This window comes from Triticum aestivum, chromosome 5D (assembly GCF_018294505.1).
Source record: "Triticum aestivum cultivar Chinese Spring chromosome 5D, IWGSC CS RefSeq v2.1, whole genome shotgun sequence".
Classification (NCBI taxonomy): Eukaryota; Viridiplantae; Streptophyta; class Magnoliopsida; order Poales; family Poaceae; genus Triticum; species Triticum aestivum.
In genome coordinates, this window is record NC_057808.1 from 560,232,766 (window position 1) to 560,249,364 (window position 16,599).

General features: G+C 45.3%; 1 protein-coding gene across 1 annotated transcript; it reads right to left on the minus strand.

The window, feature by feature from the left end:
* Nucleotides 1-14,427: 14,427 nt before the first annotated feature.
* On the minus strand, nt 14,428-15,284 carry LOC123126227 (uncharacterized protein At5g65660). The gene is made up of 2 exons (XM_044546606.1): nt 14,982-15,284; nt 14,428-14,856 (listed from the first exon to the last, which is right to left on the minus strand). Exons 1-2 carry the CDS (start codon nt 15,252-15,254, stop codon nt 14,698-14,700), a joined length of 432 nt encoding a protein of 143 aa, XP_044402541.1. The 5' UTR covers nt 15,255-15,284; the 3' UTR covers nt 14,428-14,697.
* Nucleotides 15,285-16,599: the final 1,315 nt, after the last annotated feature.

Consider the following 16,599-nt stretch of genomic DNA (forward strand, 5'->3'; position numbering starts at 1 on the left):
AGGTTTAGGGGGGCTAAAACCCTAAACCTGCGGAGGAGGCCTTTAGTCCCGGTTAGCCACGAGAACCGGGACTAAAGGCCTTTAGTCGCGGTTCGTAAGAGGCGCGACTAAAGGGGGGGGGGCCTTTAGTCGCGCATATTTAGTCCCGGTTGCACAGCCGGGATTAATGGCCTTTGCGAACCGGGACTAAAGGCCTATTCTCTACCAGTGATGCATGCCCTAATGACTGCATCCTCTACCGCGGTGAGTACGAGGATTTGAACGCTTGCCCGGTATGCGGTGCATTGCGCTATAAGATCAGCCGCGATGACCCTAGTGATGTCGAGGGCGAGCGCCCTAGGAAGAAGATTCCTGCCAAGGTGATGTGGTATGCTCCTATAATATCACGGTTGAAACGTTTGTTCCAAAACAAAGAGCATGCCAAGGTGATGCGATGGCACAGAGAAGACCGTAAGAAAGACGGAAAGTTGAGAGTGCCCGCTGATGGGTCGCAGTGGAGAAAAATCGAGAGAAAGTACGGGAGGGAGTTTGCGGATGACGCAAGGAACGTATGGTTTGCTCTAAGCGCATTTGGCATTAATCCTTTTGGGGAGCAGAGCAGCAACCATAGCACCTGGCCTGTGACTCTATGTTTGTATAACCTTCCTCCTTGGTTGTGCATGAAGCGGAAGTTCATTATGATGCCAGTGCTCATCCAAGGACCTAAGCAACCCGGCAACGACATTGATGTGTACCTAAGGCCATTAGTTGAAGAACTCTTACAGCTGTGGAATGGAACAGGTGTACGTGCGTGGGATGAGCACCGACAGGAAGAATTTGACCTAAAGGCGTTGCTGTTCGTGACCATCAATGATTGGCCTGCTCTCAGTAACCTTTCAGGACAGACAAACAAGGGATACTGCGCATGCACGCACTGTTTGGATGATACCGACAGTATATATTTGGACAATTGTAAGAAGAATGTGTACCTGGGACATCGTCGATTTCTTCCGAGCAGGCATCCCGTAAGAAAGAAAGGCAAGCATTTCAAAGGTGAGGCGGATCACCGGACGAAGCCTCGCCACCGTACTGGTGCTGATGTACAGGATGTGGTAAAGGATTTGAAGGTAGTCTTTGGAAAGGGTCCTGGCGGACAACCTGTTCTGAATGACGCTGACGGACGCGCACCCATGTGGAAGAAAAAATCTATATTTTGGGACCTGCCCTATTGGAAAGACCTAGAGATCCGCTCCGCAATCGACGTGATGCACATGATGAAGAATCTTTGCGTGACCCTACTTGGCTTCTTGGGCGTGTATGGGAAGACAAAAGATACACCTGAGGCACGGGAGGACCAGCAACCTATGCACGGAAAAGACGGCATACATCAGGGTCATGCCAGCTACGGTCTTACGAAAGAAGAGAAGGAAATCTTCTTTGAATGCCTGCTCAGTATTAAGGTACCGTCTGGCTTCTCGTCGAATATAAAGGGAATAATAAACATGGCAGAGAAAAAGTTCCAGAACCTAAAGTCTCATGACTGCCACGTGATTATGACGCAACTACTTCCGGTTGCATTGAGGGGGCTTCTACCGGATAACGTTCGATTAGCCATTGTGAAGCTATGTGCATTCCTCAATGCAATCTCTCAGAAGGTAATCGATCCAGAAATCATACCAAGGTTAGAGAATGATTTGGTGCAATGTCTTGTCAGTTTCGAGTTGGTGTTCCCACCATCCTTCTTCAACATCATGACGCACGTCCTAATTCACCTATGCGAAGAGATAACGTTTTGGGTCCTGTATTTCTACACAATATGTTCCCCTTTGAGAGGTTCATGGGAGTCTTAAAGAAATATGTTCATAACCGTGCTAGGCCAGAAGGAAGCATCTCCAAGGGCCATCACAATGAGGAGGTCATTGAGTTTTGTATTGACTTTATTCCTGACCTTAAGCTGATTGGTGTTCTTGAATCGCGGCATAAGGGCAGACTTCATGGAAAAGGCACGCTAGGAGGGAATCAACTAATATGTATGGACAGACATTCTCTCACTGAAGCACACTACACAGTTCTATAGAATTCCGCCTTGGTGGCTCCGTATATGGACGAACACAAGAATTTTCTACGCTCCAAACACCCGGAGCGGTCTGATGACTAGATTACACGTGAACAGACCAGGAGTTTTGCCGGCTGGTTGCAGACACGTACCATGCATGACGCCTCTATTGAAGATGGCCTGTACTCGTTGTCACAGTTACCATCTTCGAATATAATGACTTTCAAAGGGTACGGGATAAATGGTAATACATTTTACACGATCGCCCAAGATAAGAAGAGCACCAACCAAAACAGTGGTGTCTGCTTTGATGCAACAACCAAGACGGGAAAGGAAACATATTATGGTTACATAGAGGACATATGGGAACTTGACTATGGACATGGTTTGAAGGTCCCTTTGTTTCGGTGCAAATGGGTCAATATGACACGAGGCGGGGTAACAGAAGACCTGCAGTACAGAATGACAACAGTGGATCTCAACAATCTTGCGTATGCAGACGTACCATTCGTCCTAGCCAATGATGTGGCACAGGTTTTCTATGTAAAGGACATGTCTACCAAGCCGAGAAAGAGAAAAGATAAGGAAGCGAATGCATCATACGATGAGACAAAGCGCCACATAGTTCTTTCTGGGAAGAGAAACATCGTGGGAGTGGATGACAAGACACACATGTCAGAAGATCATGAAAAGTTTGATGAAATTGCTCCATTCACAGTGAATATTGACCCGAGCATCCAGTTAGATGATGAAGATTTTCCATGGCTACGGCGCAAAGGGACACACGCGAAGAAAAACTTTCACACCAAAGATCTGGGATGTGATCGGCTTCACTATCATCACTTTCTTCTGTGTTTCACACCCATGAGGGAATCTCTGTAATAGTTAGGGTAGTTATGTGTTTTGGCATTTGAAACGCGAAGAATTTTTATGTGCAAACAAATTATTTCATGCATTTACTCATTTTTTCAGCTAAATGACCCTGAAATTGAAAAGCATTTCAAATGAACTCAGAAAAGGTTGACAGTTGGCATGGTATCATAATTTCACCCACATAGCATGTGCAAAAAAGTAGAGAGGGTTACCGCAAAAACTGGATGCACTTCGTGTACCAAATGGACAATCTCTTTCGAAGTATCAGGGTTTCGGACGAAAACTCATCTGTTACAAAGGCATTTCATTTTTTAATAACCTAAGCATTATCAAATTAAATATAGTGATAAAATACACTAATATTAAACATAAGAAAAAAGAATCACTAAAAAATCTATTTTCAAAGTTAAGTTATTCACAAACTAGTGATTCACACAAATTTAAAATAATTCAAAATTTAAACTATTCAAATTTGAAAACTACCGGCACTATCAGAAAGTTTGTAATTTTTTGTACGTAAGCAAAAATATTCACAAAGAAACTCTAAATACAGAAAAAAACAACTCAAAAATAAATAAAACAAAAATAAATAAAGCAAAAAAATAAGAAAATAAAAGGCCCGCCTGCTGGGCCAGAGTGGCCTGCATACGACTAGAAACCGAACGTGTTGTTGGGACAGGATGCAGGCCCGCAAAGGCCCAGTAGGCCCACAGGGCAGCACAGAACAGGTAGGCCCAGTAGGCCTGCTTTGGAGAGGAGCTCGAGAGAGCTACCGCACTGGGGCTTATAAACCAGTGCGGACGCCCCTCGGCTAACGAGGTGGGACTCAACTTGCTGCACCGCACCTGCGCCAGCGCACCCCTTTAGTACCGGGTCGTGGCTCCAACCGGTACCCAAGGGTGGGTCTTTAGTACCGGTTGGTGCCACCAATCGGTACCAAAGGGGTGCACTTCCCGCTGCTTGGCCTGGCCAAAACAGACCTTTAGTACCGGTTGGTGGCTCTAACCGGTACTAAAGGGAGGTTCTATATAAGAAAACACTTCAAAATTTCATCAGTTTCTCATCTCTCCCTCTGCTTCTTCTCCTCTGCCCCGTCGTCGCCGCCCCTCGTCGCCGCCCCCGTCGCCGTCCGTCGCCGTCGCCGCCCCGGCCGCGTCCCCGTCCCCGTCGCCCCCGTCGCCGCGCCCCGCCCCATCGTCCCGCACGTCGTCCCCGCCCGGCCCGTCCCCGTCCCCGCCGTCCCCGTCGCCGCGCCCCGCCTCGTCGTCCCGCACGTCATCCCCGCCCGGCCCGTCCCCGTCCCCGTCGTCGCCGCCCCGTCCCCATCGATTCCCGTCGTCACCGCCCGTCGCCATCCCCGTCGCCTCGCCTCGCCGCCGGTGAGCTCCTGCCCGCCGCCATGTCCACACACACACACACATTGTATTTTTAGTTTTTTGGTTATAAATTTTAGTTATAGAAATTTTTCTGTTTTTTAGTTATAGAAATGTTAGAAGTTTTTCTGTTTTTTAGTTATATGAATATTAGAAATGTTATAGAAATGTTAGTTATATAGAAATGTTATTTTTTTCTGTTTTATAGTTATAGAAATATTTAAATAAATATTAGCAATTTTTCTGTTTTTTAGTTATAGAAATATTAGAAATGTTATAGAAATGTTAGAAATTTTAGAATTAGTTTTAGCTAGATGAATTAGATTAAGATCAAATTGTTAGACAATGATCGATGTTATAATTTTAGTTATAGAAAATTTTAGAATTTGCATATAGAATTTTAGTTATCACAATCCAATCATTTAAAAAATGTTACTTTTTGCAGGAATATAGTATTTGTTCTTGACGATGCCCGGCCCGCATCCTCGCCGTCGACCCGTTCGCAATGACGTCCGGCTGACCCATGTCCGGGACTGGGCTCCGCCGGGCTGGCACTGGGAGGTGCTACCTGGAGCGGCGCGCCGCTTGGTGAGGAACCCGGCCTCGGGTCCCTTCCTCGACCCTGATGTCCTTTGGTGGCGTTCGCGTGGGCCACATTCGGTGCAGAGGGAGCCGGCCCCGCCGGAGGTGGTGCATCGCCGTGTCAGGGAGGAGGACGAGCACGTCCATCGCTACATGGTTGCTATGGATGTCAGGTTCTCCAATACCTGGCAGGTTCTTTGGGCAGATGACCGGAGATATGATCCTGTGATGGTTCCTTCTCTTTGGGTGTCCACCGCCCGTGCCCCAGGAACCGTGAGTGGCCTTGATTCTTCTGTAGTATTCGATCTTTATTAGCTACCTAGCCAGTGATGTATTTGATATATAATATTCGAGATTATATATATATATATTATTAGAGACGATGTACTCGAGATTATATATTATTCGAGACGATGTATTCGAGATTATATATTATTCGAGACAATGTATTCGAGATTATATATTATTCGAGACGATGCATATTATGTGCTATATGATTCAGTTTTTCCTTATAGATTGCATCCATGCATTGTAATTTGAATACTAAATTGTTTTATATTTCTTCTGTATTAGTTAAATAAAAGCTATGGCAGACAATACCGACAGAGAGGGAGAAGAGGCCCTGTTCGAGATCATACGCAACCCTAACAGGCAGATGATCTGAATGAAGCAGATGACGGCTCCCAATATCGGAACAATACCGGGGAGGGTGATGATAAGATATTCGATCTCGACGACCGAGCTGATGAAGTCATGAACTATGATTATGATTATGATGATGTAGACAATGATTATGATGACGAATACAATGTTGATCTTGAAATAACAAAGACTAGCTACCGGCGAGGTATATTTATATAAGCAGGCATCTAGTGATCATCACATGTTTTTTTTATTTGAAGATATATTAATGAATCGATCTTTCTTCTTTCAGCCCTCTGGATCGAGCAAATCTGCTTCTACAGACATCAGGAAAAAGCAAGGCCCGGGCAAAAAGTTGAAGCAGGGTGTAAAGTACAACATCGATTCCATCAAAGCTAGTGGCGAACCCCTCACGCCTAAGAACATTGCGAACAAGTTCGTTCGTCAGTGCGGAGTTCTTGTGAAGGACCAACTCCCGATCTCCATTCAAGAATGGAAAGAGCCAAAAACTAAACGTCCAGATGTTACTTGGGTCGACGACAGAGCAAAAGAAAAGCTTTGAGAATCTCTGATGGAACATTTCACCCTACCAGATTATTTCACTGATGCAGATGTGCAGAAAGTCAAGGACGCTGCTCTTAAGAAGATGGCAATTGCATTCAACACCCACAAGAAACCTGTATGGGCCAACTATGTCGATGCAGAAAGGAAGACTCCAGAATTCAAGGGAACACCGGAGAAGCAAAGAGAACACTGGCCCGCCTTCGTGAAATTCAAGGAATCAGAATTATTTAAGGAACGGTCGAGAAAAAACAAGGCCAATGCCGCAAAAAAGACGCAGTTCCGTAGGCTGGGGCCAGGTGGCTATGCGGTGGCAATTCCTAAGTGGGATAAGTCTGAGCAAGAGATGGAGGATGCAGGGGTCACTCCGGTTACTAGGAGTTGGCCCCCCAGGTGCAGAACTTGGTTCTATGCGCATGGGGGGCGTTGGACCCGAAGACAGGCCTGGTTTCGAAGAAGGCAAGTCTAAAAGGAGCCGAACAAAAGTTACTTGACACAATAGAAGATTCTCGAAAGGGGGTGTTCACGCCCAACAGAGAACGACGAGCTTACGCGCGCCCTGGGAAATCCTGAACACCCGGGAAGAACACGAGGCAAGGGCGTTATTCCCTGGTATGAGGGCTTTTCGGAATGGAACGACGACTACAGGTGCCGTGCAAGAAAGAAGATGGAGGAGGAGAAGAAGAGGAAGCTAGAGGAGGAGCAGAGGAAGCAGGACGTAGAACGCCTTCAAGGCCTAGAAGCAAGGCACGCGGACTTGGCACTCAAATTCCAGCGGCAGTAGCAGCAGATCGACTCACTTAGCCAGGAAAGGGGGTCTCAGCAGCGGCAGCAGCTAGCGGATGATCGTCCAGCATTGGATAGCACCGTCCCATCCATGTCGAGAAGCAGCGTTGGTTCCGCCCCGGGCGACGCACTGTTGGATATATACCCTGTGGATGACATCATAGAGAACACTAACTGTGAGCTACACTTCAAAATGAAGAACATATCCATGAAGGTGGCGGACGCCGTTGCTTTTGCAAATCCCCCCGAAGCAACCTTCCATTGCAACGCGATTCCAGCGGGCTATGCTCGTGTCTTGGTTGCTGAGGTGGTGGACCAATATTCGGGCTAGAGCTTGACATTCCTGGAGGTGACGATGAGCACACACTGGGAGAGGTCATACATCGTATCATCCTATGGAGAAAGGATTGCATCATCTTTCGAAGGCCACCGACACCGCGTCAGCAGACTCCTCCTCGAAGTCCGCCACCGAGTCAGCAGACTCCCGCTCCTCCAAGTCCACGAACGCGTCAGCCGACTCCTCCTCGAAGTCCGCCACCATGTCAGCAGACTCCCGCTCCTTCAAGTCCACGAACGCGTGAGCCGACTCCTCCTTGAAGTCCGCCACCGTGTCAGCAAACTCCCGCTCCTCCAAGTCCACAAACGCGTGAGCCGACTCCTCCTCGAAGTCCGCCACCGTGTCAGCAGATTCCCGCTCCTCCAAGTCCACGAACGCGTGAGCCGACTCCTCCTCGAAGTCCGCCACCGTGTCAGCAGACTCCCGCTCCTCCAAGTCCACCAGTGCGTGAGCAAATTCCTGCTCCAACTCAGCCACGTCAGCCGTCTCCGCCGCCTCAACAATCGTAGAAGAGACACCCCGCAGCTATGGTGCGTAGCGGTACGAGTCGAGGTAGTACAAGAGGTACAGGCGGAGATAAGCGATATAAATATGGTCCAAGCCTCGCTCCTCTTCCTCAGAGGCCTTACGACATGACCGAGGAGCAAAATGAAGCCATAGTGCGGGCCCAAGTGGACGCCATTTTGGACCGAAACCGGCACCGCCGCCAAGGGAGAAAGTGCCTGAGAAAGTTATTGACCACTTTATTCATATGGCAAGAAAACCAGCTCCCAAGCCTGTTGACTCAGACTATGAGCGCCAAATTAGGAAGGCACATCGAGCAAGACTACAAAAAGAAGCGAGCTCGAGCTCGAGCCAACAAGCAGCTATTAAAAAATGCGGGAAAACCGTTCCCCGGCTGGGAGAACAGGCGGCACAATCGACCCCCCCCCCCCCCGCTTGATGTGCCAACAACACATGAGAGTACGCGTGCCCTATATATATGTGGGAAAACCGTTAATGTTCCCCAGCTGGGCAATGTGGTAATAACCGAGGAGCATATAATGCAGGCTGAAATGCTCAAGGTCACTGTTGGACAACTCCTCGATATCGAGCCCATGTCTCCGCTTAGAGAGGAGGAAATAAAACGGAAATATGTCCGGGGCCAACCTTTGGTCGAGCCAGACGAGGTCAAGAACCTCCCAACGAGAATGTATGAATTGCATCAGTGGTACATGAACATTACCAAGATTTCCAATCGAGAGTCCCTCATGGTGAATGTCAAGGAGGAGCATTACTTCCATGAGAAAGCTGTGTCCGTTGAATATTTAGAACTATTTCAGTTATTCAATCAAGACGCACTCGACAAATCTATCGTCAGTTGCTATTGTCTGTAAGTGATTTCTTTCTGTAATTTAAGTCTCAAGCTAGTTGTACTGATCATTTTGATCAATCATTACCTGTAATTATCCTCACTATATTCTTTTCTGTGGTATTATGCAGGATGAAGATGTATGAAATAAAAAAATCTAGACGCTATGGCATTGGGTTCATTGACCCAAATACCGTTAATGAACACACATGGAAAATTCCAAGTTGTCGAGCAAATTTAGAGGAAAGCATGCTAAAGTTCTTGAAGCGCCTCAATACCAATGAAGATATACTACTTCCTTACAACTTCCTATGAGTCATACTGTCTTGTACTACAAATTCTGTTTTTGCTTACTAGCTAGCTAGATGTTAATAATTAAGTGTATAGGGTTTAGGGTAGTTGAATAGTGTTGTGCACATGCCCACTTAATTAAGACATGCAAACGTGTGCGCATGCAGTTACCACTGGATCTTGTTAGTCATTAAAGTTGATAAAGGAACAGTTGAAGTACTGGACTCACTACTTAAGGAAGAAAGTGACTTCGCCATCTTGAAGGGGATACTCGACAGGTAATTTCAATAATTATTAACTATATCTCATCCTATTTAATTAGTTCGTCATTTCCTGATATCAACTATTTAATAACCCCTTTATTCATTTTCTTTGCTGCCGGGCAGGGCTTGAGCAAAGTTCATCAAGGTGACTCCAGGCAACTGGAAAAAAAAGTTGTATTGGTGGCGACCCAAGGTAAGTAATTAAGTAGTACTAGCTAGCTTGCTATCATCTCTTTTATTCTTGTTTCCATACCATTAATTAATTAGCATGCTTGATTAATCATTATCTGATTAAATTCCATTCTCGTAAAGGCCCTGAAGCAGGCGCCGGGGACTGATATGTGTGCATACTACGTTTGCGAGAACATTCGCATGATGGTGTCCAAAAGGAGCAGATCTCAAAGACAGGACTGGGTACATTTGTCAGAATACTATTCACAAATTTTTACACCATTATCGATATCTAGTCACACAACTAATACACATGCATATTGATCTCCTTCTTAACAGTTCAGAGAGGTGCGGGGGCAGCTCCTATCAACGGAGCGCATACTAGTACTTCAAGAGGAAATAGCGGGATTTTTGCTCGACCAGGTCATAGATCCCAAAGGAGAATACTATTACCCGCTACCGCCCCATGAACCACTTGTCATCGTGCTCCGAAGGCACCAAGGCAACATGTAGGAGAAATTGTATATATATACATGTGTATGTGTGAATATAATTAATGGTGGTTGTGAGACATTCGATGATATATAAATATGCTCGGTTCTACGAGAAAATCTATTTATATATATGCATAACGTGTACAATATGTAGTATCGTAAAATACCAGCAAACGAATAAGAATTAAATGGAAAACACAAAATTAAAGGAAAAATAAAAAATAAAACCAAAACCCCCAAACATTTAGTACCGGTTGGTGTTACCAACCGGTACTAATGGTCTACCCGCACCTGGGCCTGGCTCGTGCCACGTGGTGGCACTTTAGCGCCGGTTCGTGACGAACCGGTAGTAAAGGGGGGGCTTTAGTCCCCACTCTTTAGTGCCAGTTGTAGAACCGGCACTAAAGGCCCTTACGAACCGGCGCTAAAACCCGGTTCTGCACTAGTGTGTGGTAGGTAGCCGCCGGGTGCCTTTGCCGTGATCCTCTGGATGACCACGCATCTCTGTGTCTCTCCTCTAGTGCTGCACTGGGCTTCAGTTGGCTCACTCTGGCCCTTGAACTCGAGCGTTGGGGCATTAGTCAGTAGAATGACAGGGACTAATCTGTAAAAGAAATCTTCACAAACAAGCCCCTGGCTGGAAAACAGAAAGCGCCTTTTCTGAAAATACGCTTTCCAGAAAGGAAAACGTATTCTGGCCCGAAGAAGAAGTAGAGTACGTTTTCATTAACTGAAAGCGCATTCTGGCAAAGCCGTCTTCACGTATCCACGTCAGCGAGCCGACTAGGACACTGACGTGCGGGGCCCGCCTTATCTTCTCTCTTCTCCCGCTTCTTCTTCCTCCTGTCGGTCGGGACAGAGGCCAGGCCAAGCCGCGCGGCTCCGGCGCGCGCCCAGCCGGCTCCAGCCTCCTCCGGTGGAGCTCGGACCACCGGAGTGCTCCCCGAGGCGCGGTGCATCCATTCACCCCCTCCACGGACTCCAAAGACAATGGGAGCGACGAGAACCTTGAGCATGGCGGACGGCGGCGTCGGTTGGTTTTGGGGGAAGGTGCTACGGTCATGGAGAAGAGGGAGGAGTTGCGGGGAGGCTCTCGGGTGGTGCTGCGGGTTCCTGGTGGTGGTTAGAGGAAGAGGGGAGGCCGGGATTGCTCGGATTTTAGAGGACACAGGCGGCGGCCATGATAGGCATTGGAGGACAGGAGGGCTCCTTGAGCTCGAATTGGTGGTCGGGGAGGCCTAGAGGAGGGAGTTGAGGCTGCTGGATGGCTTGGAGGGGCTCGGGGGCTGCTTATATAGCTGTGGCCGGGGACCGTCGGGGACACATGTATGTGGCTCTGGCACGACCGCGTACGCGTGCACTCGTGTGCAGGCTTGGATGGCGACGTGAGAGAGCCAGAGGAGCAGGGAGGGTCAGACGAGGTGCGGGTGAAGTCTGGTCGGGCACAGTGCCGTGGCCGAGGCTGCCGTGGCGCGCCGGGAAGGAAAGAGGAGGGGAGAGGGTTCCAGGGCGACAACATGGATGCCACGAAGCTCGGGGACAAGGTGGGGCGTGCGAGAACGACGACTAGAGGTGGGACCCGAGCTAAACGACGCTCGGAGCACGGCCAAACGGAGCAGAGTGCGCGTCTGGCATGCCAGACCGCGTAGTCACCGCGTGCATGGACGCGTGCGAGGTGACTCAGCTCGGCCGACCGTCTCCAGCATGTAGTCTGAACTTTTTGTGATGGGTCGCACATCGTAAACGTAGCACCACAGAATACCGACTGCGATAGCATCAAGGCTCCCTATCCCTGACGGTTTCTGCGTCGTGTGGGAAGGACCCCCCTACCGCAGTCACTCACTTGGCGATGGTACGCCGTCGCGGAAAGGGATTAAAAACCGTTTGTATAGCACCTGTTGTACCAGTGAGTCCAATTACAGCTTATTTACCAAAGTATTTGAAATATTTCTTCTCACAAAGACTGATACCGCGAATATTTTGTTTCCAAGAGATTGCATTGTATTTCTTAGTTATATGGGTTACAACATTTTTTCTTGGATCATATATCCAAATCATTGTACCTATAATTATTATGAGTACGAATAAAAATACAGGTGTTTCTAGAAAAACTACGTTTTTCTTTTTGTTTTTCTTCTTCTTCTGTTTTCTTCCTTTCTTCCCGGATTTTCTTTAGTTTTTTGTATTTCTTTATTTTTCTGAATGGTTTTTTTTGTTTTCACTATTTGTTTTCTTTCTTCGTTTTTCTTTCATTCTTTCACGGGTTTTCATTTATTTTTCAATATTTATTTCCTTCTTTCTTTGTTTTCTTTCTTTCTCAGTTTTCTTCTTTTTCTTTGTTTCTTTATTTCATTTCTTCGGTTTTCACCGTCTTTCATTGTTTTTTCCTTTTCTTCTTCAACCCATGTCTACAACGTTCATACACATTTTCTTATTTCTTCTTCGGTTTTATTTTCTCCATTGCTATACTTTATTTTATTGTTTCCCTTTTATTTATTTCACGGTTTCATCGGGTCTTTTTCTTTCTCATTTTCATTCGGTTTTTGATTTCTTTCTTGGTTTTCAAAGCTTTTTCCTTCGTTTATTTATCAGTTTTTGCTTCTTTTTTTTCATTTGTTGCACTTGTTTCTGCGGACTTCTTTTTTCTGTCTTTTTCCCTTGTTTTCTGTTCTTTATTTTTTATTTCCATTGTTTTTTCTGTTTATTGTGTTTTTTTTCTATATTTCTCATATAAATTAAGAACATGTTTCTAATACAAGTTTCATATATGAGATTAACATTTTTAATACATAGTCAGTGTTTTTTATATACACATTTTAATATTTTGAAATGCTTGATTGACATTTTTTTAATAGAAGACTAACATTTATATGATACATGGTCACCATTTTTCTATACACATTTAACATTTTTTAAATGCTTGATTAACAATTTTCAAATACATGTTTAACATTTTTCATGCTTGATTAACATTTTGTAAATACATGATAAACTTTTTCACATGGATTATTTATTTTGGAGACAGTATCAATATACATTAGAAACATTTTATTTAAATACACTTGCCATTTTTCAAACGCTTGGTTAACATTTTTTAATTCATGGTCAACATTTTTTCCTTTAAACATTTTCAAAAAATTTAAATACAAGATTAACATTTGTTTAATACATGGTCAACATTTTTTCTATCCACATTTTAACAGTTTTAAACGCATGATAACAATTTCAAATGCTTAATTAATATTTTTTAAATACAAGTTTGACATTTTCTGGATATATGGTCAACATTTTTTTATACACATTTAACATTTTGTAAAAGCCTGATTAACATTTTCAAATACTTATTTAACATTTTTTGAAATGCTTATTTAACATTTTTTAATTACATGGTTTTACATTTTTCACACATATTGTATATTATTAGAATACATTTTTCGTATACGTGAGAAACATTTTTATACACCTTCAAATTTTTTTAACAGTTTGGTTAACATTTATTTATGTGAAGCATTTTTAATACATTTATTTATAATATTTGAAAGTATAAAAGAAAGTAAAAATAATGAGCACAAAAACGTGAAATTTAAAAAAAAAACTAGGCCATGGCCTCCATCGCGCCTGGGCTGGCCCATTTAGGGAGGCGCCTGACATGAGAGCACGCTATGTCAAGTTTTTTTTGTTTTTTTTTTTTGCTGTTTGGTAGAACTGGTCCAGTTTTCAGCTTTTATTTTTACAGTATTGTCTTTTTTTCTGAGGTTTTTTATCCGTTTCTGTTTGTTTTGCATTGTTTTTTTTATTTTTTCGGGTTTGTAGTTTTCCTTTTCATTTTTGCTTGGTTTTCCTTGTTATTATTATTTCTTTTATTTTTTTATGTTTTTTTTAACACAAGGCGAGGAGACACCGTGCCGGCGACTTGCGCACGCACCTGGCCGGTGACTGGCGGAAAGACAGTTGGGGGCGTGCCGCAGTGTATGGTACGCACCGCAGTGCCGGCTGTTGCAGGTGCTTGCAACGACGTGAACATCATCGCAGACAGGTTTAGGACTAGCGAGGGGTTGATATTGACTAGGATCAAAGATGTCAGGATGTCGATTTCAGGGATTCAGACGTGGGGGTTTGATTCTGACGAGCTCTATGAGTATAAGGTTTAAAATAGACTTCACACCTTTCTGCGCTACCCCACTTGTCACCGCTAGAGAAGGTGCAAGTGATCTTTGCAGAGGTACCTCTTGACTAAAAATTTCGATCAACCAAACAGGCCTTTGTTGTATCCGTGCATAAGGACGGACGAGATTATGTCATGGCTGAACTTAATTAATCCTGCACTCATCACGATCCCCAGCCGGTATGAATGTTAGGTCCATGTCCCCATCTATTTCCATCGTGCATATATATACGCCAGATTATGTCACTGTACTTTTGTTCTTCAGTGGCCATGACGACGTACGTACTACGTACGGTGGGGCACCACAGGACAGAAAGAACAAACGCTATTTGGTTGAGCAGCAATCTAATCTCCTCTCTCTTTTTTTCCTTTTCAAAAACCTCGCAGAAAGAACAGACACTAACAAATTCCCTGATAATTTCAAAAAGAAACTACCATGAACTGTTCTGGTTTTCCTGAAATGACATCCACCCCCCTTAACAGAAAGATCCCAAATTTTATAGCATTCAACAAGTTCCATGACAAGAAAAACAAATATCCAGCTAGTTTGCTGACACCAAAATCTCCTTTTCTGGACTATTCGGGTTGCATATCTGCACATGAAAGGTTATTGTTTTTTCCCCTCTTTTCTGAAAAAAAAAACTGTCAAAATGCATGCTAGTAGTAGACCATCAATCTATCAATCATAAGTCGCTTGCGTATATACAATCTATCTATATCAATCATAAGTCGCTAGCACCTAACTACGATTTCATATACAGATACTGACGGTCTCACGAAACTGAACATCTGACTTGCACCTCGACTCCGCCCTTCTCTGCTGCTGCTGCAGGTAAACACGCCTCGTGTGGGCAGGGCCTCGCGTAGAACTTCGCGATGTTATCCCCGGGCATGATCACGGGCAACCCGCACTCCTTTCCCGCTTTCTCGCTCTGCAAGCAACAAGGCACAGGGCCACTAATCGTCAGCTGAAGTTTGCAAGAGATAGATGATATTCCAGAACGGTGTCAAAGCTGAAAATAAGTTGTACAACAGAGAGATCGCTTGCTGCTGCTACCTTGTGCTCGGAGGCAGCCTTTCTCGGCGCCGATCCGATGGAGATGACGGTGCGCGGACCTTCCTGGAGCATGCCAGGATGCCGAGACCAGAGGAAGGATCGGAGCCTGTCCCAGTGGTAGCAGCAGGAGAAGATGCCGCTGAGGGAGAAGATGACGAGGAGCAGGAGCGCCATGCCGAGGGGGAACCCGAGCGTCGGCCTTGAGGAATGCCACATCGGGATCGTCATGGATGCAGGACCAGGCGTGAGACCTTGTGGCATATTCATACGCATCAGGTGGCCTTCTGGTACTTGGGTCAGTCCTGCCTGCTAGTCGGTTAAGAGCCCAGGCTTGCAAGCTAAGGAGACTGGCTACTTATACCTGAATGATGTCGTACAAAGTGGACTGACTTGCACGGCCAGCCACCCGTCCGTGGTATACTGGATGAACATAGTGCTGTGGTCCACATGTATCCGCTGGTGGCCGTTAATGCTGACCTCACCGTCTGTCTTTTCCAACAAAAATAAGCTGCTTAAATCGTCTGAATAGATGGCTTTAGAGGGTGGGACGAAAGGTTATGAATGCACAATGGGAAAGAAATTATAGGTATGTCTCTCCACAAGCAAATGTTAATTTGTTAGCTAAAGTATGGTGAACTGATTTACAAATAGCGAAGTGCGTAAGCTTCAGATGAAATAGATAGAAGGTTGGCGATGCAACACTTCATATGTAGGTTTTCTGAGGGGAGAGTAGACACTGAGTTTCTGAACTTCATCTTCCCCAACATCGAATTGCCATGTGGTTTTTGATCGATGTCATCTCAAACGATATGAGTGCATAAGATACTGTGCAGAAGATCTATGGACAAAAGCTTGATGGTAAGGAAAAGGAGATATATGTAGAAGACAATTCGTAGTTATTAGAAAAAGCAAGACTATGCTCGTGTATGCATTGACAGCAGGAAACGTGAGAACGCTTTGTTATGCACTTTTACATCTATGCTTCATATCCTTGTCAAAACGTTGACTTCACTAGATTATGGTCAGAGAGTGGGTCTTAAACTCTTGCCTATAATACTAGTACTGTTTTCTCGATCATCTACCTTATCACAATGTTGCTAATTTATTACTCTCACTAACTTGTGTGTGTATCCCAAACTTAGGCTCTCACTTAACAGGCAGAAACAGCCTTGAGACTAGAATCAATTAATCTAAACATATGTCGTAGTATAAGATACTACAGGCTACTGCGCAATATTTTTTTTTTTGAAAAGGAGGCTTACCTCCGGCCTCTGCATCAATCGATGCATGCAGCCATATTATTAACATCAAAACAAGGTCTTAAGTTTCACGGAATCTCAAAAGGCTACTGCGCAAATGCAGTAGTAAAAACTTGGAATACAGAATGCCGGTGGAAGGGTGGACCTTAGCAAGCCACAACGGCGCACCAGCTCGCCCCACGCACATGTACCTCGCCTGCCCCAGCATGGCAATCAGAACGACGCTCCTCTGCTAATGCTCGCGACCGCCCGGACCGCACTGCTCACCCACCTCCAGCTATCTCAGTGTAGTGAAGCACCCTATCGTTCCTGTGGAGGGGTAGCTGCCCCCGCGCCGACAGCTTGCTTGGGGACGCTGG

Coding starts and splice junctions, on each gene's coding strand:
- LOC123126227 (XM_044546606.1), bottom strand. CDS start 15,254: ATGCGTATGAATATGCCACAAGGTCTCACGCCTGGTCCTGCATCCATG. Junction 14,857..14,981: donor AGGCTGCCTCCGAGCACAAG/GTAGCAGCAGCA, acceptor TGTTGCTTGCAG/AGCGAGAAAGCGGGAAAGGA.